This window comes from Aplidium turbinatum, chromosome 6 (assembly GCF_918807975.1).
Source record: "Aplidium turbinatum chromosome 6, kaAplTurb1.1, whole genome shotgun sequence".
Taxonomy (NCBI): Eukaryota; Metazoa; Chordata; class Ascidiacea; order Aplousobranchia; family Polyclinidae; genus Aplidium; species Aplidium turbinatum.
Window position 1 is genome coordinate 8,132,979 of NC_137477.1, and position 22,996 is coordinate 8,155,974.

General features: G+C 38.7%; 1 protein-coding gene and 3 non-coding genes across 4 annotated transcripts; 3 read left to right on the plus strand and 1 right to left on the minus strand.

Annotated features, from left to right (window-relative positions):
• Positions 1 to 5,070: 5,070 nt before the first annotated feature.
• Positions 5,071 to 22,129, minus strand: LOC145772093 (RNA polymerase II subunit A C-terminal domain phosphatase-like). The gene is made up of 17 exons (XM_082583918.1): positions 21,796 to 22,129; positions 18,873 to 18,956; positions 18,281 to 18,359; positions 17,357 to 17,494; positions 16,939 to 17,180; positions 15,695 to 15,804; positions 15,233 to 15,303; positions 14,470 to 14,626; positions 13,693 to 14,172; positions 12,932 to 13,074; positions 12,287 to 12,406; positions 8,847 to 9,069; positions 8,119 to 8,280; positions 7,570 to 7,641; positions 6,238 to 6,326; positions 5,819 to 5,931; positions 5,071 to 5,410 (listed from the first exon to the last, which is right to left on the minus strand). Exons 1-17 carry the CDS (start codon positions 22,011 to 22,013, stop codon positions 5,266 to 5,268), a joined length of 2,646 nt encoding a protein of 881 aa, XP_082440044.1. The 5' UTR covers positions 22,014 to 22,129; the 3' UTR covers positions 5,071 to 5,265.
• Trnap-ugg (transfer RNA proline (anticodon UGG)) lies at positions 9,418 to 9,489 on the plus strand. The gene has a single exon. It is a non-coding gene; the product is annotated as a tRNA-Pro (tRNA).
• On the plus strand, positions 10,818 to 10,889 carry Trnap-ugg (transfer RNA proline (anticodon UGG)). Its single transcript has one exon. It is a non-coding gene; the product is annotated as a tRNA-Pro (tRNA).
• On the plus strand, positions 11,368 to 11,439 carry Trnap-ugg (transfer RNA proline (anticodon UGG)). The gene has a single exon. It is a non-coding gene; the product is annotated as a tRNA-Pro (tRNA).
• Positions 22,130 to 22,996: the final 867 nt, after the last annotated feature.

Here is a 22,996-nt window from a genome sequence, read left to right on the forward strand (position 1 = left end):
AAGAAATTGAATAAAAAAAAAAAAAATGAATGCATGTTTTAGTGAAATTTTATCTAGTGGATAATTGCAACGCATATTTTTGGATTGGGGCAGGATAAATTTGACTTATGCTTAATATAATGAATCGTTTGGCAAGCAACTGATACTAAAAATTTCCGTAAAAACGTTTTTACTTCAAAGTTCAGCATTCTGATCTAACTCATGACATCAACAAAACTCAATGATAAGCAACCACAGACCATAAATAAAACGGTACACGACATCTGGGCGAAACCCTCTTGGGCGGGACTATGTGGCGACGACCCAAGTGGGCGACGGCCTATGTGGGCGACCGTAGCGAAAGTTTGGCCGTTCGGAACGGTGGTGACCTATATAATTTATTTAGTTGCTTTGCAGCGTCACGGTTTATCGTGAAGCTTGAGAGAAAATCCTCAGAAAAGAGCCAAACGAAGACTTCCCAAGAGGAATGGCCAAAAAGTGGTTGACGTCAGTTATGAACGCTCCCTAACCGTTATCGAAGCTTGTCAGTCGCAATACCGATGCTGATGGTGCATTCTGTTGAAACATTTTTTGGTATAAGCGACAGGCAGCAGAATCCTCCGGCAACCACTGCGAAGTTCTGATTCCGTGTTTCTTTAAGTCTTAAAATGTAATGACTGTCAGCCACAATGTGTTCTGTAAACTGCTGATGCGCCTACGCAGCGTCTAGAGCATTCGGATTAAAAAATATCAGTTGACGTTCAGTAGCAGAGCACAGCTTGTACTAACCACACGCAAATCAGTAGCTATTACTGCAGTAAATGATTTTATTTTAAGTGCCCACGTTCATTACATTTTAAGACTTGAAGTCACACGGAATCAGAACTTTGCAGTGGTTGCCGGATGATTCTGCTGCTTGTCGCTTACACCAAAAAATGTTTCAACAGAATGCACCATCAGCATCGGTATTGCGACTGACAAGTTTCGATAACGGTTAGAGAGCGTTCATAACTGACGTCAACCACTTTTTGGCCATTCCTCTTGGGAGGTCTTCGTTTGGCTCTTTTCTGAGGGGTTTCTCTGAAGCTTCACGATAAACCATGATGCCGCAAAGCAACTAGATAAATTATATAGGTCGCCACCGTTCCGAACGGCTAAACTTTCGCTCCCGTCGCCCACTTCGACCGTCGCCCACATGGTCTCGCCCAAGAAGATATCGCCCAGATGTTGTGTACCGAAATAAAATGCTGTAACTTTCATTGCAATCGCGTATACAACAAGTACATGCTTCCGTACATTGCTGAAATAAATATAGGCCTATGGCTGGTGTATATTAAATTGATCTACATCGGCTTATAAATATTTGCATGTTTCCGTTTTTCTATTGGTATCCTCAGTAGCATTAAAAGTACTCATTGACGATTCACTCTAAAGTTTTCAATGCAAGTGTAAATTACAATGTTTAAAACCCGGTAGCATGGAGTGAAAATGGAAAGCAATATTCCAGCGGTTCAAGGATAAACCCGATAAAAACTTGCCCTGTAACCAGACAATAACCACATTAAATTTCAGTACGGGCTGTTGGTATCAGCTATTGTATAATGCGAATAAAGAACCAACAGAGAGATGGGAATTAAGTTTTATTTTGTTAATGTTATGGAATTTATACACTCGTGACATTTTATGTTATGCATGTTGACTGATGATGATATTTTGTCAATCATATTGCTTTATGTATGCTACGACATACACTGCCGTAGCTTGTTGTAAGTTCAACACGAATCCTGCGCTAAATTGGAAAACGTTTACTATAAATAAGTCTCTAGTTACATTCCCGAATCACCTTCCAAATACTTGTTCCAGATTCTCATTGTGCGAAAGTTTTCTTAGCACAACACCTCACTATCCCAAAAATCTGGAGAAGAGGTTTAGTAGTTGCGATTCCTAAGCCTCACAAGACACCAGAGGACCCAAGGAGTTATCGTCTGATATCCCTCCTCTGTGTTCCATTCAAAAAGTCTGGCTGATCTATGATTTAAACTCAATCATCAACCCGCTCCTTCCAAAAGAGCAAGCTGGGTTTCGGAGCGGAAACTCCGCCGTAGATCAGGTTACACTCTTGACCCAAGACATCGATGACTGCTTTGAGGCAAAAAAGAAGGCCGGTGCTGTCTTTCTAGATCTCACAGCTGCCTATGACACCGTATGGCATTGCAGCCCTTACTTGCAAGCTGCTTCGCCTGCTTCATAACCGACATATGGTTCGTATGATTATGGAACTTGTCATGAATCGAAGCTTCACCCTCACCACAGGCAACTTACGGAGAAGCCGACTGAGACGCCTGAAAAACGGCGTCCCACGGGGATCGGTCCTGGCTTCACGTCTTTTTAAAATTCCACACCCACGACCTGCCAACCTCGGTCTCCGCAAAAATACGCTAATGCGGACGACCTGGCAATTCTCCACCCCACAAAGTCGTGGGAAATCTAAAAAACACCTTGAGTCAGGACATGCAAACCCTCTCAGCTTATTTCTAAAACTGGCGACTGAAGCTCAGCGAAACCAAAACTGTGGCAGCAGCTTTCCACCTCCATAATCGGGAAGCTGATCGTGAGCTACATGTCTGGAACAACGGAAAATCTCTGTACTTCTGCCCTGAACCAAAGTACCTTGGGGTGACACTAGACAGATCGCTCACATACCGCCACCATTTGGTGTCACTGCGTAAGAAACTGACATCCCGCGCTGCGTTACTAAGCGCCTGGCAGGCTCCAGCAGGGGGGCGAGGGCTGACACTTTGCGTATAGCAACCTTAGTCCTTGTCTACTCTTCAGCAGAGTACTGTGCACCTGTTTGGTGCCGCAGTGCTCACTGCCATAAACAGCGCCCTGCGCACAGTGACCGGATGCCGGCGCCCCACACCATTGGACAATCTCCCCATTGTTGCTAGCATCCAACCTGCTGAGCTTCGTCGTGGAGAAGCCACTCGGTCGACAGGCACTGGAACCTAACCACCTTCTCCACCACAAGATCTCTGCTCTCTCAAATGAGCACCCTTGTCAGCTGAAATCAAGACACTCATTTGTGCCAGCCGCCCAACTTCTGATCAACGAAGCTGATGAAGAAAACATCTCTGCGGCTACTTGGGCGGACCATAAATGGAAGTCAAGTACTACCAGACTCCATTCGTTCATTTCCGACGCCGACACACGCCCCATTGGCCTGACACTACAAAGACAGGCATGGGTGCGCCTGAACTGTCTTCGTACGAGCGTCGGGATTTTCAGCTCAACCATGCACTAATGGGGAATGGCCTCTTCCCCCTCCTGTGAATGTGGTGCCGAGGAACAGACCGCATCATCAATGACTGTATCATCTTCAAGAGTACGTGGTCTTTAATAACACTCAGCAGTTGTCCAGTTGAGATCTTTCCCTTTCCTCCATATACAGTACAACTATGCTTAGGTTCTAATTAGCAGACACTGTCTTCAGCAGGGGTTCCCAGCCTTTTTTACACCGTGGCCCCCTTTGAATTTTTTGCAAAATCAATGGCCCCCCTATTTTTTTTTCAACTTTTTGAAAAAATTAAGAAACGTCATTTTAATTAAAAAAAACTTGTTTATACAGTAACCGGTAGATAGAATGATAAAATGATATAAATACAACACACAATAAACATGATAGTACATTAATTATATACCGTACAGTTAATGTGATGGTTGAGCTTGTTTTTGGTCTGACAATGTCTTAATTGCTGGTTTGGTGGTGGAAAGAGCAAGCCGCGTGTCATATTGAATATCCAAGACACTGCGCTGCTTTGTCTTCAGAAGTAACATTGTTGAAAACCCACATTCACAACGATATGTTGATGGGAAAGGCAACAGCAATGGCATGACAATTTCATTCAGCTTAGGGTACGATTTTCTTAGTTTTGCCCAAAATGTGGTTAAACTATCTTTCTCAAAGCTCAATGGGGTTGCCGTCTTTTCTTGCAGCTTCAAGAGTTTGCTTTTAATTTATTTCTTTTGTTATATAATGTTGGAGTGGATGTAGAGATGATAAACACTACATGGACTTGGAGATGATAAATTAAACAAATTATTATTTTTAAATTTTTCCATCATGGCCCCCTTGAAAAAGGCTTATGACCCACTAGGGGGCCATGGCCCCCAGGTTGGGAACCCCTGGGTTTCCGACAAGTGTCATTATTACTATGCCAACTCAATTTACTAAGTTGTGAAAGAGTATACTGTTATTACAGATGTTGAGCTGTTATTGCTTTTGTAATTTTCTTCACGTATTGCAAGCCAAGTAAACGTGGGCCACTATAATATTAGTTAATTTTGATAACAAATACAAACCAAGTAGACTTGAGCCGCTGTTGGATTTGTAATTTTTTTCAGTGATGAACCAAGTTTACTTGGGTCATATTTTTTTCTAACGATAGAATTTCCCAAAAAATTTTTGCATCTTTGTTGTTTCTGTGGAAGCAAAAACTCATTTTCGGTCCAAGTTGACTTGGGCCACTCTACCTTTAGGTCACTCATTGTTCACGCCTATGCTGAGCTATGGAATGTTGTTGCTTGGTTTTGGAATATTTTCGTTACCGTACTAGAGACTGGTGTCGATCGATTGGGTGCGAAATCATGCACCAACCCGCTGGCAAAGTGCGTCCTCCAAACATTGAATTCTGCATACAGCGCCATTTATCAACGTAAAAAGCACAAGTTGAGTCTAACAGTTTACTAGGGATGGTTAGAAGGTTCCGCTGTAAGCGACATGAAAAGCTGTAAGAGTTGCAATAATCACGCTTTTTGATTACCGGTAACAAGAAGGTCATATGGTGCTAGGTTAATGTTTTTTTTTAAATAGACTGTGTGATGGCGCAGCAGATGAGGCGCTCGCTTTTCAATCATACGATCCTGGTTCGGATCTGGTTGTTTCAAAATTCCGCTGACCTTTACCCAGGGTTTTAGGTGGACGCAGTTGAAGAAAAGGCGGCCGAGAAAAAGGAACTTGCCAGCTTACTTTTTTTAGCGCCGAAGACTAACTACAGTGAGACCCTTATTTAGCAACCTTTAAAGTTTCTGAAAACCGCTTTTAATAACAGGATCTGAGCAGTAAAAACGACAAGCAAAAACGACCAAAATAAGCATGATTAACGATAAGAACTACTTAGTAAAATGAATGTTCTCAGACAGCAAATCAGCCGTTATTTTACATGTCTGCATTTGTTGAATCAAAGTAAAAAAACGCCTGATTAGCTGTCTGGATTTGGACAATGTCTAATCTAAAGAATCCAAATGGCTGTCCTCATCATCATAGTGCATCTCATGGTCAAGCAGCTCTGCCATGTGGTCGAACTCCTCTTCAGAAGATGATGATGAATCGTCCGCGTCTGATTTATCTTTTTCATCGGGAGCGTCTTCACTGCAAGACAACTTTTTTCTTTGAATTTCAATAAGTTGTGAAGCTACTTGAGGCAAGATTATTTAACCACATGCCTTCCTGTCGCTAATCTTCTACCAAGGAGCAGGGGCGGATCAAGTCGTCATAGGAGGGAGTCAATTTTAACAAAACGCAGTGAGAAATGATGTGGCCTTTATTAACCCGACCTTGCAAAGACACCTTCAATAAAGTTACTTTGCAGTATTTTTGGAGGGGCGATCACCCCCCCCCCCCAGGATCCGCCTTTGCCAAGAAGGGCTCTGACTCAGGCAAGGACTTTAATAAAGTCGCAAATCAAGTTAATTTCTAACTGAATCTTCGAGATTGATCAATGATCATCCATGTCTGACGAATAAATGGCAAAAGAACTACAAAGACGTTAACCTTCACCTTATGGGAATGGTCGAGCTTCCTTCGCTGGAGGAAGAAGCGGCTTTCTCTATGATCGAACCCAAAGTATTCTCTGCATTTTCCTCCTCATCACTACTCAGCAAATCGTCCACCTAACAAAACATTTTCAAAACACAATGTTTAAGCAAAATTAAACATCAGAATGGTTTTGTCGCTTCTACCTTTTCGTAGACCTTCGCTGCTATGTTGACATGTATTGTTTTCGCTGTAAAGGTCAGAAATAAACACAAGTGAACTGGGTTTTTTGTGAAAGTGTTTGTGTCTTATTCTACAATTTAATTGAACATTCATTATGATTAGTGTTGCTGGCTTTTTATGCTTGTGGTACAATGCTACCAAAGCTCTGTGCATCACCTGAAGAACATCAATACAGGTTTAAAAAATCTTAAATTGCTTACTTCTCTGTCCATCTCTGAAATGTCGTTGGAGGAAAGGGAGTACCCGATCCCCATCACTTCTGCCATGCTTGGCTTTCTTGACCGAGTAGCTGAAGGGACAACAACAAAAAAGAATTAAAGAAAACGTCACTAAGCCAAAAGATCAACTGAATGAACATCATTTTTACCATAAGAAATAGCAGACCAACCGTTGGTGATTTACGAAAAGTTTATCTTGCATAAAATTAGCTCTAAGCAGATACAAATTAGTTTGTGTAGGGACAGATGTTCGCAAAGCATCGTGTTACATAAGGCGTAAAATTGAGGGCGGGCCTACCGTGGTTAACTTAGCTACAATTAGAAAACTTCAGGCAAGTGATAAACCTCACAAAAACAATGTTTAAGTACCGGAACTAAATAGTAGCAAAATGCCTTCAGCCATTTACAATACAAATTTATAAAAGCCTTCACAAACTGTAGGTTGGATAATGAATAGGCCTAAGTTAACCATGTGAGTTAACAGCAAGGCAAGAACGCCTTTTCTAATAAAATAAAAAAAACTTTGCTGGAACGAGCGCACCAGATGCTGCAACACAACGACTCAACAGATCACTCAATTTCTGCCTGTTAATGCCTACAAGATGCATTGACTAGAGCTTGACCGATATATCGGTCAGCCGATATCAGGTGTAGCCGATGCAAAAGCACACTCAAAACCAGTCATACATGCCTTTAGAAGAAACACAAGTTGCTCAAATGCGCATTTAAACTCTCTCGTTTTAATTACGTGCAAGTGCAAGCGGTTGCACACAATCCATTTTTGCACGCAGCACGTGGGTATGCTTTTGAATGTCTTGTTTCGTACACGTGGAAGGGCGCTCTTCTAGCTGCCTATTTAATTGGTGCTGCCTAGTTGTGCTTCTGTTTATCGGGCTAGTGGCAGTGACACGGGCTTTGTGCGAATCCTAGCAGAAACTCCAGTCGTGTTGGACTGATTTACGATGACAAAAGATGTTCTCTTCTTGGCATTAATGCTGAGAAACTATGTTTTTGAACTACAATTTGAAACTGTTAAACTTTTATTATTGAATTGAACACAAAACAATATTATTGCATTTGGTTGTTTCTTTTTTGTTTGGTGTTTTTTTTGTGATTAGTGTTAAGAATGATTTTTCCATTAGAGCAACCAATGCATAAACTTTATTGGACTGGTTTGTTGCTTAATAACTTTGTTAGTAACAAATTTTTCGTAGCTGATATATATCGGTATCGGCCTAAAAATTTCATAAATATCGGTATCGGCCTGAAAAAGTGATATCGGTCGATCACTAGCATTGACTTTAATGAACATACCTTTGCCAGGTGACGTTGACGTGCTTGGCTGGCAAGGAAGCGCCGGTTCGACAGGCACGACGACTTCAGGATCTAGATAGATGCATGTGTGACAAGCTGAGCATCAATTGAGCTAATAGCTTATTGATCTCAACAGTGAAATCAGCTGTGAAATTCATGGTGAGAAAGCATAGATAATCGAGCCTCCTCTTAAGGGATATTCTGATGGGCCACAATGTCTTCCAAATAAAAACATGATTCACTAAAAGATGTAAATAAGGGTGTGTTGTATTCTATAAATATTGCGTACAGACATGTCTTTCCGATGGTGCAAGCATGAAATTTGTTTGAAAAGTCGAAAGGACGCCGGTTCGACACCGCTCAAAAGCATGCGACTGTGTCTTTCGCAGGACACAGGAAGGCATGTTTGAAAATGACACATAGATTGGCTTTCTTGCTTTCCCGTTCACTAAATCTGAACATTCAACCACAAAAAATACGACCAACAGTTCTGGATGATATCCATTCTCATGCAGTTAAATCAAAATATGTTTGTTCTCGCGAACGTACCTTGGAGTGACGAATACAGAGGATGCTGTAAAACCAGTTCCTTCTGTCGGGCCTGAGCAATCAAGCCTATCCTAGGATCTGGAGGATCTTTGATTAATTTTCCTGTAATGGGGTTGTAGATTCTGGTAGGCGATGACTTGGGAAGAGCTCCTTCGCATTTTGCTATTGGAGGAAATAAAGTTTATCAGCAATGTAATGTGCTTAAAAATACTGCAATACTTTTCAGACGATAACTTGTGCATTGTGAAGGTTGCTTTGCTGCTATGTGAGTGTACCGTACACAGTATCCCAGTATTATGTGGTGTCCTTTCATTTTAATACTAGTGCTTGTAGCCTTGTGTGTAATACGTATTGTACGAACAGCGTAGCGAGTGCTCAGTTAACTTTTCATCCTCTGATATAGTTTATGTTGGCGGTCTTTTTAGAATGTCAGATTTAGACATAACCTACAACGACTATGGCACATGAAATTCTTGATTTTAGATTTCCAAAGCAAGTTCATGAATTTGTCCGCAACAAGATTTTAAATGCAAAATATATTTTCCAATTGAAAAGACTAATGTGGCACAAGTGGGAATATGCAACACCATGCCTTTGTAGCTTCTTACTGAACATAGCCGATAGTTTATTGTTACAAATTAAATCAAGAACATTAAGTTACTGCTTGTGGAGTGTCAAAAGGTCAAATCTATCATTGTGCAAAAGAAAAGTAATTAAAACACAAATACCTTTGGTGGCAGGGGGTGTCCCTTCTCTGCTACTACATCGACTGCCACCTCCACCGCGTATGTCTGGGATTGGAAATAAAGCTTCAGGAACCTTATTCCACCTTTCCGAGCAGGCCCATAGCCAGTCCACGTTCACCAGCTTAATGTTGGCCTGCTTGATTGCTTCTTGGTACTTAGTCGTGCCCTTCTTCCCGCAGATTAGATGGGTCGTGCGGTCGGTGACCTAATGAAATTCGGAAAAACAATGATGTTCGCGTATCAATCATAGTTCTACGTTAAAGCTTCAGCAAGCAGCTAACTGTTGCTAAAGAGCCAAAGCACCAGTCACAGAATCCCAGTCCCTCAGTGTTCACCACGTAACAAAATGCACAGGGAATTGTGTAAGATTCGAAGAGAATTAAGTATCTTGTAGTTAAACTTCGTCTAACGCCAGCTCAAGTTACTTACTCTGTGCAAGCCTGCTCGTGCTACAGTGGGTGGATAACATGAGTTGATTTCAAGTATGTGTTTAGCAATTTCATAAGAGAATCAGTGGATGTCAATAGATGTATATTTTTAAAATTATTCAAGCGGCTCGTTGGTCTAGGGGTATGATTCTCGCTTTGGGTGCGAGAGGTCCCGGGTTCAAATCCCGGACGAGCCCATTTTATTACAAACATTTTATATATAATTTGTATAAAAAATACACGGTATATTTTACAAGAACCAGAAAATCATAGTTAACACCAAAACATCACTCCATCACCAAAACTCATCTTCGTGCTCAAATAAGCAGAGACATATGCAGAACTAACAAGTCGAGCATGACTACCCAGGCAGCAAAATCCGTCATTTTTAAAACTGCAGACGTTGAATTAATGAAAAAATGACGAATTTGCTGCCTGGGTATATTTTTACAAAACTGACGGAGTGACAGTGCAGGGCGGTTGAGTAATATCGTAAATTTTAACATTAGAAAGCCAACAAAGTCAAAATTTCCATGAAATATCATACAAAACCAGAAATAGAAACATACCCAATCACATGGGCATCGTCACGTAGGCGCGCGGGAAGATTTCGACGTTATTCAAAAGTAAAGCGCATTTGAGTACATGTTAGTTGCGACAGGCACGTCTTAGTTTCATTGGTCAACAGGCAACGATCGCAAGTAACTTGTTGGTCGAATAACGACGTTTATGTCCAAAACTGTTGTCATAGATTTTCTGTTTTTCAGATTGGTAGGTTAGACAATGTTTTTCAAATGAACGTTTTTGTACAAAACAAGTAAAAAGAAGTTTTAGTCATTCAATAAGAACATTTTTTTAGTTCAACGCAAACTGGTAATGCGCCAGATTTGCTATGTTGTTGCATGCCATTTGCCTATGAGTTGGTCATACAATAATTTAAATTTCCTGCTAAAATCTTAAAGGAATGTTTAACAAACTTTCGTTTATTCCAGAATAATACGATAATTTTATACGATATTATTTGAACTTTCGAACAGTTTTACTTCTTCGGGAGGCATGCTAGATTGCTAGTGGCAGACAGAACATTTGTATCAACTTTTTCTGAAATACATGATGAATTAAGTAACTAAGAATACTTTGGGACAGTGTACGACAACTTCAACGAACTTCTAAAACCTACATAACCTCGGTACCACGAGAATGAGTTGACCAATCACAAAGTTGATGATTCAAATACAAAATACAATACAAATTCGTCAACGTGACGCTAGCAAGATTTACGAGCTCAAAATCTACTTCATCAGAAGACGCATGGGTTTTGATGGATATGATGACACAGAAGGCAAAATTGGTCTCAGTATTAAACCAAAATGTAGCCAATGAAGCAAGAAGAACATTTTCACTAAGCGCTGACATCATGGAGATGAGAGCTTTCTGCCCAGTGTCAGTGTTAAGCATTTGTTCAACAATTTCACAATAAAATCAATGGATGTCAATAGATGTAGATATTTTAAAATATTCCAGCGGCTCGTTGGTCTAGGGGTATGATTCTCGCTTTGGGTGGGAGAGGTCCCGGGTTCAAATCCCGGACGAGCCCATTTTTTATCAATAGAGTTTTGATTGAAAAGTGAAACAATTGGAAAAGTGTGTTAGGCACAAAAAGTCACATCTCCGTTTACTTTGCATACAACACAGTCCAAAGTTTTGACCACAAAATTGTTTTTCATGTATGTTCCCCATTTGAAAAGACAATTTCTCTCCGCTCTAAGTTTCATCTTACGTAGAATACTTTTGCGTATATGTGAATAAATACGAAGCCAAGTCTTCACTATAAAGTCTGTGTATGGTTTTAAACCTAGATCAGCTGCAGTAACGCGAGATATTTCATGCTTGAGTAAGCTATTAAATTGAACCAAGGGTATTTTGATTGGTTCTTTTCGGAACAGTACAGTCTGTTATATAATTAGCCACCTTCAAATGAAAAAAGCATACTTCTGTATTGTTGGGCGTGAAGTATTTGTTTAGTGATGTTGAGAAAAGAATCAATAGATCTGATAACTTTCAAACTTTTAAGCGGCTCGTTGGTCTAGGGGTATGATTCTCGCTTTGGGTGCGAGAGGTCCCGGGTTCAAATCCCGGACGAGCCCAATTTTTATAAAAATAAAACCAATAATTTAAAAGCAATTACAAGGAACACAGAAGCTTCTTCAAATTTTCATAACTACAATTTATACAACTACTTTAGAATAAACAATATTGGAAACGAATATAACATGAAAATTAACACAAAAAAGACAAAGACGGTGAGTAGGATATTACAAGTAAAGAAAATGCACAAAGTTTAGATATTACTATTGACGGAAAGCTGGTCCAACAAGTCAAAATCTTTACCTATCTGGGACACACAATAACTGAAAATGGCAGATGAGATACATAAATATTGAGACGAATAGCAATAGCAAGAAACAACTTTGTCAAAATGAAAAAGACATTAACACGATAAATTAACATCAACATTCGAAAACGAATTATGAAATGCTACATCTAAACTACGTTACTATTCAATGCAGGAATATGGGCACTGTCATCACAAATGATAAAAACGACAGGAGGCATTTGAAATGTGGGTTTGTAGAAGAATGCCTAAAATTTCATGGAAGGATAAAATCACAAACGAATTGGTACAATTTGGAATGTAAACCAACATGGAAATTCAATAAACAATTAAAACAAGAAAATTGAAGTATTTTGTCCATATGATTCGCAATAAATCTATTCAAAGACAACTAGCCTACTTGAAGGAAAAGCGAATGGAAAACCAAACTAGGGATAAGACCACTAAGAATTTGGACTAATGATATTAAAGACTGGTTAGGACTTGATTACAAAACTGCAAAAGAAAAATCACACAACAGAGAAACTTGATGCTTCATTGCCTCCAACCCTCGACGAGAGAAGAGAACTAGTAATGATGATGATGATACAACTACTCACATTAGCATCAATCTTTGCTCCAAGCTGCTTGGCTACAATATACGCTTTATGCTGGTGTGGCGTGCCTTTGAAGTTGTTAGGAATTATTCCAGTTAACACAAGATTGCATCCGTACAAAACCTGTCAAGTACACGAGTAGGCACATTATGAAAATATCACATTATGAGTAACATATGATCAAGAAACCTCTGAGTCAATGACGAGAAGCTTTTCTTATTTAGGGAAAACACTGGGAGAGAGCGACCTAAATAATGACAACTCGGACTTATCGAGCGTCAGTACAGGTAAAATTTTTCTGTCTTGTTTAAAGTTTACAAAACGTCTAAAAACTGAATTTTAGGCTTGCACGATGAGGATTTTTAAGTTATCCAGTAAAAAAATCATCATGTCAAAAATTGGTACAACAAAAATTTAAAATTTTAAGTTTTTAGATAATAAAATAGATTATCCAAGTTTGATAAACAATATTATATGAATAATGGCAATCAATGGTATATATGAATAGTTTACTTAGCAAAAACTAGACAGAATAAAGTTTGAAATGGATTGGTAATGATAGCCACAAAATGAAATGTATGCCAGTGATAAAGGTCTTCAGACAAGAAGACAAACTATGATAAATCGTTAATAAAATCAACAACAAACCTTGCTTCTGATAAATGGAACAACGCCTCGTAGATCAGGAGAATACTCGTAGTCACCGCCGATGTGCTTATCATAAGCTTCGTAATATGTCTTGTGGATTTCATTGAGAACCTCTTCAAGGTATTTCAGATAGTCATCTGCGTCTGTAGATTGTCGGTAAAAATTTTATGTCTTGAGACTATTTATGAGCTGATGGAATTGATTTCCATTTGTTAAATGTGGATTGGTGTTATAAATTAAAATATACCAAACAATATAGATTTTGCAGGACTTTAGTCACTAACTTAACCTTAAAGCTACAAACAGTAATGAGCGGAATTGCATGTTTGACTAGGAATGCTTTGCATTTGGCAGATGTTGGTAAACAACTTGGCAGACTTGGATAAGAGGGATTACTTGGTCAGGAAATCACAGTAGCTCTTTTTTAAACAAAACATTACGCGCAAAATTTCAGACTAAAAAAGGAGTTTCAATGCGTTTTTTATTTACTGTATATTTCACATGCGTAGTTATTCAAAGCAACATGGTTCCGCTCTGACTCTGTCATATGTTAGACAAATGCATTACTCGGTCTAACTACTTGATGAAGTCGATCTGTTTTTCGTGATGAAAGTGTCAAAATCATGTCTATTAGCTACATACCCGGTGAACAATCTTATTTAATTTTTTGACTGAAAGTTATTACTCACAGAGCACAACACAAGGCAACACGTTTATCGCACTAAATTCCTTCAGTTGCGCAGCGAATATAAATTTATCACCTTCGATTTGTAACGATTTCTCTTCTGGAACTTTCTCCGCGGCTTGATCACCTTCATCAGGAGGAGGAGACTCTTCTTGTGTCTTTTCTACATCTTCACTTTTCGCGGTGGAATCTGTTGTGTTGTGACTGTGATTGTTTTCATGAACTTGTTTTGTTTTATCTTTTTCATCACTTTCATTTGCGCCTGTCGTGTCTTTCGGACTTGTGGTTTCATTTTGTAGACTGCTGAAGTTGGAAGAACGAGTGGAAGTTGGTAAATCATCATCTTTTTGCTCTTTTAGTGTGATAACTGAGGAATCGGTGGATGAGTCAGGATTGATAGGCGTGGAAGAGGAGCTTACAAAAGTGTCAATTGATGAGGAAAATTCTGAAGCAGATTTGTTGGAGCCATTTGCCGCTGAAGATGAATCCGTATTAGGAGAATCCGTATTAGGAGATTCAGTAACCATGCTGTCAGTTTCTGCTTCAGCTGATGTGCCTGAAAAATTATCACTCAATAGCAAATAATGAAATAATCTATGATATCTTCATAACCTTCAAAACGCTAATCGAGTAAAATCCACAAGGCGGCTTGACAGATGATTACCTTCGGCTTTGACAGATGATATTCAATATCTCGAATAACGTCCGTAGATTTTGAATCAACGCAAAAAAAACGGATTCTGATAGCTGGGACAAGATTGGCACAGAACAACAAGGTGCAAAGGAAAATGTATTTGATGCGTGACAATTATAAACTGCTTTTGAAAATAAAGTTGTTACATCAAGAGATTACGTTTTGCAGTTGATTGACATTCCATTGTTGATTGTGACTCCGATCGCTCTTCAGTTGTTGTGTGATTGGAAGTTTTCTTGACTTTGCATGCATGGTCAGGCTGGCCTGCTTTCACATCTGACTTGCGCTTTCTTGGAGAGGATGCGGTTGTGTCAACCTGAAAGAAAAATCAAAAAATAAACAGCAGCAATAATGTTAAGTGTTCCTATGAGAGGGCATTAGAAACACACAGTTATAGTTCACACATGGCCACCTAAAGATACGGCCTGATTTGTCACATTTTGCAGAAATTTCCAGGTTTTTCTAACTTTGGGCGAACGTTTAAATAAATTTTTCTAAAAATTAGATTTTTACGCTTTCTTTATTCTTTTCCCCAGATGACACAATAGGTTTTAACATCCTCGCATGTTGAGAAACAAATAAAATTTGATTTCGAAGATTTTAGTCAGACTGTTAATTTTCAATAACAGTCTGATTTTGCATTTTTCAACTTACTTTTTCTCATTTGCTACTGCTTCCCCGAAGCAACAAAAAAGTTTTATGTCATTAGGAAACCGCAAAAACTAAAAACATTTCAAAAAATGTCAGTCAAGCACTAGCAGTAATCAAAATCTGCAAAATGTGACAAATCAGGCCGCATCTCCAGGTGGCCATGGTTCACACAGGGTCAAGTTTATTGAATACGCAATTGTAATGCTGTGGCTTGAATCAAATCATACATACCATGTATTATGAAAACATAACAGAGTAAGACAAAACATACCGTTGTTTTACCGTCATCAACTACTCGCTTCTTTGCCTCAACTTTGTCAGGACTATTGATGTCTCCAGAACCTGTATGTCCATTAAATTATTGATCAAACCAAGATAGGTTGCAAAAACTGAAGAAACGAGAACTTTCTTGCCAAAAGACAAGGTTCTATTATAATTTATTACTATCTATTAAAGTTAAAAAACTCACATCGAACAGAAGGCGTTAGAAACTGTTCCTCATGAAAAAGAAAATGCTTTTTCTGGGTAATTTGCCATCGAAGTTATAAGAAATATTAAAAATCTTGCTGGCAATCATGCCTGTGCTAATATGTAACAGTTTTCAGTGGCTTAACTATAGGTAGAATGAAAGCCTCCTATGAACAAAGAAAGCAAACTTTAAATAATTCTAAAACGATGTTTTCAGTATTTCTTTTTGAAAAATTAGAAGGCTACTTAATGCACGCTTCTTTACCTGGGAAGTAACTATATTTCTTCACCAGCACAACATTAGGGATTCCGCTCCAAACATCTTCTCTATCGTCAATGATACACACCATGGAGTCACCACAAGGGAACAAATGCCTGATAATATTGTACATTATTATTTGCCAAGTTATGAACGAGGTCGGGGTGATAGAACGCAGCAGCTAATTAAGCGATGCTAGCACACCTCTGAATAGGAAAAAGTGGCTAAACTTCTTGTTGGTGGGTGACCGGATGTTAGGGCAATGCTGTAGTCTACAAGACCACAAAACAAAACGAGAAATTGAAGTGACTTTATAGAATCAGTTGTTAAGAACCAGAGCGACAGTCTTCCTTGCTAAATAGAATTTTGCGCAAAATATTTGAGAAATAAAAAATCGAATTTTAGGAGCATTTAAACCCACAACCTTTAAATGACAGACCTAATCACCACAATCAGTGAGCTACTATTTACGATTTAGCATTAGATTAGAGCAGGATGACTTATGTAAAAGTGTTGCCAGATGTTGTGTACAATTCCAGACAAATGGCTAAATAGATTGCACATAGCTCATAAAAGAAGAATATCAATATGCAAGGATGGATCCAAGGAGGGGGTGTGGGGGGGGGGTGCGCACCCCAAAGAAAAATTCAAACTGTTATTATATTACTTTATATTTTGATAGATTATAGCATTTTATATCAGCATGTAACAAATTGATGCTGTGTAGATTATGGAATGTGTACCAATGGAAATAATCATGTGTTTTGTACTGCTCATGTTTTTAAACTCTAGAATATTTCCCAAAATTTCATCACATTCTTGAATTTTGTTATACCCGGTACCATAAGTGTTTTTTATTCACGCTTGTTTTTAAGACTTGATTTTTCATGCACACTTTCTTCGTTTTTAGGTCTTTATTAATATTAAACAAAAACATCTGTATCAACAACATGAATGCTTATCAGTATGCCAAATACAGCAGAGACACATTTTGACAGTGCCACACTGATGAACCTCTTTGACTAAAAATAGATTTCAGCAGCACCCCCCCAAAAATTAGAGGCTGGATCTATCCCTGTCAAGATGGAGAAATCAGTAAGGGTCACTCTGATAACAGGTGACACAAAATTTCTTCAACGTAATAACACAGTTTGAAACGAAAAAACTTAATTTTGTTTGCAGAAGTCAAATATGAATCGTGCATAGTGCATACATTGTAACAAAAAACTCTTCTGCTGCACAATTCTGACCTTAAATTGCCAGACTTCCTCATTGGGTTGATGCATTCGTCCCTGGATAAGATTCTATGAGCAAAGTATTTCTTGTTGGGATCTATGAACTCTGCTATCTTATGGGCATACTGTCTTGATCCAAAGGTAACAATTTGTAGTTCGAATTTTTTGGAAATTTTTTCCAGAAATTCTCTGCAGTGAGGACGAATTTTCGTATACAATATTGGGTCACTTCTTTCAAGTTGAAATGTATAGAAATTCTAAAAACAAAACCGTGTTATGGATAGTTTGATGCTGAAAAGAAGTCAAGGCAAGTTAAAAAAGTTTTCTCATAAATAGAAGGAAACATAACTTGAAAAAGGTAAGCCGTCTTAAATCATGGCAACCTATAGGTCTCTATGTCATAAATATTAGCTACAAAAGTCAATGCACTCACGTCATTATCTTTGCAAATTGAGGCAAATGCAGAGTTTTGACTTGTGTGTATGAGGGTCTGGTCAAGATCAACTAAAAGCACCAGTTTCCTCATCTTGTGCAGTCTCTCTTTGTCCTCTTCAGCAAGCTCTTCTGCTTGCTGCAATGTAAACATATGCAATTACATGAAGCAACATCTCATTGCGATGCATATCAATTGTATGGCCTTGTGGTGAGTACGTTTGGTAGGCACTCGAAAGGACAATGGTTGGATTCCAATTAAGAGCATGTGGCGGAGTACAGCAAAAAATGACTCTCATGCTTTCTCATCAATGTAATACAAATCTTCAAACATCATTCAAAAGCTTGGACAAGACAAACTATTGCAATAAGTAGAGTCTTTGTTTTTAATAACAGTAGAATGACAGACAAACGTAGTGCAACATTAAAAAAGTATGTAAGTGAGTTGACAACACTTGGATCCATCATTATGTCATTCAGATATAGTGCCTGTCTTTAAGTAAATAGTTCAACAACCTGTTCACAGTCCAGGAAAAGATATCGGATATTCCTAATAGCAAATAGGTAGATAGTATAAAAGAATTTTGTATCGATGTATGACAATCGTACGAAGAATTTAACAATTAGCCAATTCTCCCAATACAAAACAGTTCTTTTGTAACTCCCCATGTAAAGTTTAGTAGGCCTACTGTATTGATACAAGCCCACATTTTCTATGGATACTGCATCATGCAAAAGCGCAATGATCAGCCTATTAAATACAATGAGACAATACATTCAGAGTTAAGAACTTTTGTTGCTTCAAAAGATCATAATATTTTAAATAATTTACCAGAACCATAACAAAACCACATTCAATATATATCAATCATCAATCTATATATTTATAAATGTGGTGTGCAAGAGGTAAAAATATATGCATCACCTGATTGCTAATTTTGAGCTCAGGGATATTTGGAATCATGGAAACTCTTGCACATTTCTCGCCTTTTTTCTCTTCCAATCTAAATATTAGACAATCATAGCACATGACTAGGGAGGTGTGTTCCAAAAGCTAGTGCAATTCGCTATTATCATAGCAAACTCGCAGCATCAGGCTAAAACAGGTTGTTAATATCTACGTTGTAAAGTTAGCAACAATCATGTTGCTAAATGCGAAATTCAATCTATTACAAACTGAACACAATTGAAATGGCCTCATCTCCGAGATGCTTCATGCTCAAAATAATTCATACTACATGGGAGATCAATGATGAATCGCCATTCAGCTTTTCAGAGACAAGCATTTATGAACAAAAAAATTTAAATATGAGTATGTAAAATTGTTACCAGATTTTTCTGGAAATTTACAGACAAAATGCTACACGTGTCGCACTTTGTTCACAATAAAAGATTATGTATCAAGAAAATGGAGAAGCCGGTAAGTGGACGTTTGAAAGACAATTAGCCTAAAAATGAACTAATTGTATATAAGTATTGTAAAAACAAGCGAAATAAAAACTTTTCTGGTTACTCACAAACGCAGGTCTTGTCCACATTCTGCACACATGTCCTTGATTACAACAGGATGACTGCAACTTTTAAGCTCCATTAAAGAGCACCTGAAATTTGCATGATTATTATATGCAGTTTGGTGTTCAAAAAATATGTATTAATGAAAACATTTTTTCAAAATGGTTTGTAGAACTCGCAAAACTGGCAAACAAAACTGCTTTTCCTATCTGTTTAGTGTTTGCAGTTTAGTTTCAGTGGTGATCGTCGTCGTCGTTCGTATGAAGCAGAAAGTTTGTGGTCAGCCGAATGGAAGGACTTGGAGCCAACTTTTCGTCAAGTCATCTAGTGTACGGAGGCCTGTTATTCCATTGGGAGGGGAATAGATGGGACACCCAAAGATGAAGTGGTTAGCTGTTTGCTCCGTCGCACCGCACTGACAAGCAGCAGAGTCATTTATGCCCCAGCGTGTCAAGCAAGCATTGAAGCGGCCAACTCCCATTCTTATTCGGTTCAGTGTCACCCACTCCCTTCTCTGAAGCTCAGAACCAAGTGGGAGTGAAGAGGCAGGAGAGACATCAAATAGAACGAGGCGAGACTTTATTTTTGGCACAGTGCTCAATTCCTCGGACCAGGCATCTGACGTGCTGAAATCAGCGAGCTGGAGTTTTGCAGCATGCCTTACAAAAGGGCGTTGTGATGCTAGGCGTTGTATGATTGGGACATTGAGAGTGGATACGCAATCGTGTAGTATGTGGTTCGGATCAGCACAGGCTTTATTTACCAACGAAGACACCATCGCTTCTCTGCGTACATTAGCGGGTAGGATACCTGACAGCACTGGAAGGTATTGCTGTGGTGTTGGTTTTAAGCATCCAGTAATAATGCGCATTGTCTCGTTCAGGCAGGCGTCTAATTTTTTGGTGTGCTTGCTGCGACACCATGCCGGAGCTGCGTATTCCGCGGCACTGTAGGCAAGCGCCAGGCCACCTATGCGGAGGGTAGATGGTTTTGCCCCCCATGTTGTGCCGGCCAAGCACCTCAAAAGTCCATTGCGTGCAGTTACTTTTGCACGCAGGCCTTGGATGTGCTGCTTGTACGTCAGTTGCCTATCCAGTTTCACCTGTTGTGGATGAAAAGTAGAAACATATTCAAACTGCTTGAGATCCCTGAACCCTACATACGATGCTGCAAAATTCCAACAAAAATTTTGAAAACAAATAAGCAACTTTGGGCGAAGTTAGTACAGACGAAATCGGTTAATAGTATATATACTGCTTAAACGTATCAATCGTTTATTTGAATCAAAACCTGAAATCCCAAACCAAATCCAATCTGATGTTAAGTAAAAACATCGGTTAAGCGCATACCGCTTATTAGAATAAGTCGGATAAAAGCATCAGGATTTGCTTCTAGTTTGCATACTTCATTCATTTAATCGAATAATTATACCCGTTAGCGAAAAGAGAATATCTCTTTTTTGCTTTGCATTATTGTCTGCAATGTTCAAAGGTGAAATGAAGCAAAGGTGATACAGACGCATGCCTTTAAAACAAAGACAAGTGTCTGTAATCCCAGGCCATAATCTTATGTGCTAGACATCGCACTACAAAGAACCAACTTTCACACAGCTGGGCTTCATTAAAACAGAAGAGCACACAAAAGGAATAATCACACTAAAGAAGTTTAAATGCTTTTGATGTCATCTGTCCGCGACTGGCCTTCCAAGGATTGGACATGAACAAATTATTTCGGCTTAAGAGGGAAGTGTTGGAAAGCATGTCCAAAAGTTTTTACCAGAAAACTTTAAAAACTTTTTTTTAAATGGCTGAAAAAAAGTAGCCTATTGTTGTGAAATGCAGTGCATAATTTTACTTGTGCCGTTTCGTTCAGTTGAAGAACATTGCAAATTAATTATTTTACCAGACAGCGCAAAAGACTTGAAAAAAAAACTTTGCGATTTCAAAACAATGTGTGTGAGCCGTGTTTTTCTACCATAGCCTACCACTATTTTCGTAGGCCACGTTCCATACTCAAAACTACACAGCTGGTAGGAGCTAAAAATAGCAAGCTTGAATCAAAAACCTCAAAGTTTGCGTTGTGACGTCACAGAGATCGGCGACATTAAAAGAAGTCCGATTGCCGCAGTTTGCAGAAAAATGCTTCGATCATACCTGCTCAAGTGCTCAGCCAAGTCAGCAAAGCTGATCTTTTTTACATTGTTTCAACGTCTGCAGATGATAAATCAATGTAAAAAGGACCAGTTTTGCTGGCTGGAACATACAGCATAGTGTTACGTAACACAGAACTAGTAAACTCTTCAAAGTTTAACCAGACTTTGTAAACAGTTGTAGGAAGTATCAGTTGTAATGTGAGCTGCAGCCTAGTCAGCACAGACATCTTTCCAACAATTACGCCCATTCATAATAAACCTTTTTTTTTTTTAGTAAATTGGTTAAACAAATCAATCGTATAATCGTATCAAAACGTCTGGCAAATAGGTGATTCGATTAACCGATTTCCTCTGTAATCCGATTGTGGACATCTACAGCATACTGCTGGGATTCATGCCAGCCTCAAAAAAGTATCTGTGCATACAACTACAGTACAATGATTTGAAACACAAGAATAGCTCACAGGGACTTAAGCTTCAAAATGCTTTGTCAAACACCAAGGTTCTGGCATAGTCAGGAAAAAAACAAGTTATTCTGAGCACAAGTTAGAAATATATATTACAACTTCAATAGCCATAAGTTGGCCAATGGCATCTTGAAAAGCCAATAGTCAAAATCCATTAAGTTTTCATGAATTTTGGAGGTTTTTATGTTCCTTATTGCCATAATCTTCAATACAAAAATGATTCAAAAAGACAAAGGCTGATGAAGTATTGTATACATAAACTATGATCAAATACTACAATATTATGACAAAATGCTGTACGTTTCTCACCCAGATGTAGCAACTTTTCCAGCTTCCATAATCAATTTTTTAACCTGTCCGACATGTTTTGATCGTAGTTGTTGTTCTTTTGTTTTGACACCTGTAGAAGGGTCTTCAATTTGTCTATAAACAAGTATTGGAAGTCCATATTTTACCCAGTCATCCTCCTTAACAAGCCATTCCAGCAACCTGATAGGACGGCCCTCAGGCGCTTTCACCACTTCCATATATTGTGTGCTTGCTTAACGAGTCGTGTAAAAACAAAAGTTCACAAATCTGCTTGCTTTTGTATCCAGTAAGTTATTGCTTAATCCACACCAAAGCAATTTAGTTTACTTGTCAGTTATTATTAGAACTAGTCTCTGTACAAAATACAATTTAGCTAACTGTTTATAATCAATCCATACAAGTTACAACCAATTTGTCTGTCTAATTCAAGACCTTCCCAAAATAGAGGTAGCACAACAAATTTTAAGAGCTGCGAGTGCACCAGTTTCCCTTAAAGTGTTGCATTGCATGGCCTTCATATGTTGTACGGTATGTTTTAATGTAAATTGCAAATTAACTATAGCTTGCAGCCCCACAGCCATGCCATGTTCCCTGCCATGTAGCCAGCCATGACACACAGCCGTGTTCCCTAAAGTGGTGTCAAACTGACTTTCTCACCACTTAGCTATACGGCAGTGGCTATTTGACCGGTGCCGGTCTTTGAATTTGAAACACTATTTGACCGGTCACGACGTCACTTTTTTTTTTTTTCTCTTTCAAAGCAAAAGACGAGAAGCGCACATATAAGTTCTAAATCCAACAATTTTATTCAACTCAATATGTGGCGCGTGCGATACGTCGCCGGCTCCTATTCTAGAAGGACTGAGTTCGATACTACCCGGAAGCGTTCCTTTTTTTATCTATTTTATTTTTAATTAAATTTTGACACGAAGTGCATTTTTGTAGTCAATTTTTAATTTGAGTTGCCTACAGCCCAATTTTTTTATGTCTTTTCAAATGTGAGTAATAAAGTTAGAGTTTTTTTTAATTTGCTGGAATTGAGAATTTCTCTGGGTAATTTTCCGCTTGTGGCCGTGCTAACTACTGATATATAGCCTACTACATAATTTTTCATTCAGGCACGTTTTAAACCTTTCAAGGTTTTGCCACCTTTTCCCGTTCATTAACGTGCAGGTAGGTCTATATCGATTTTTGTAGTTAG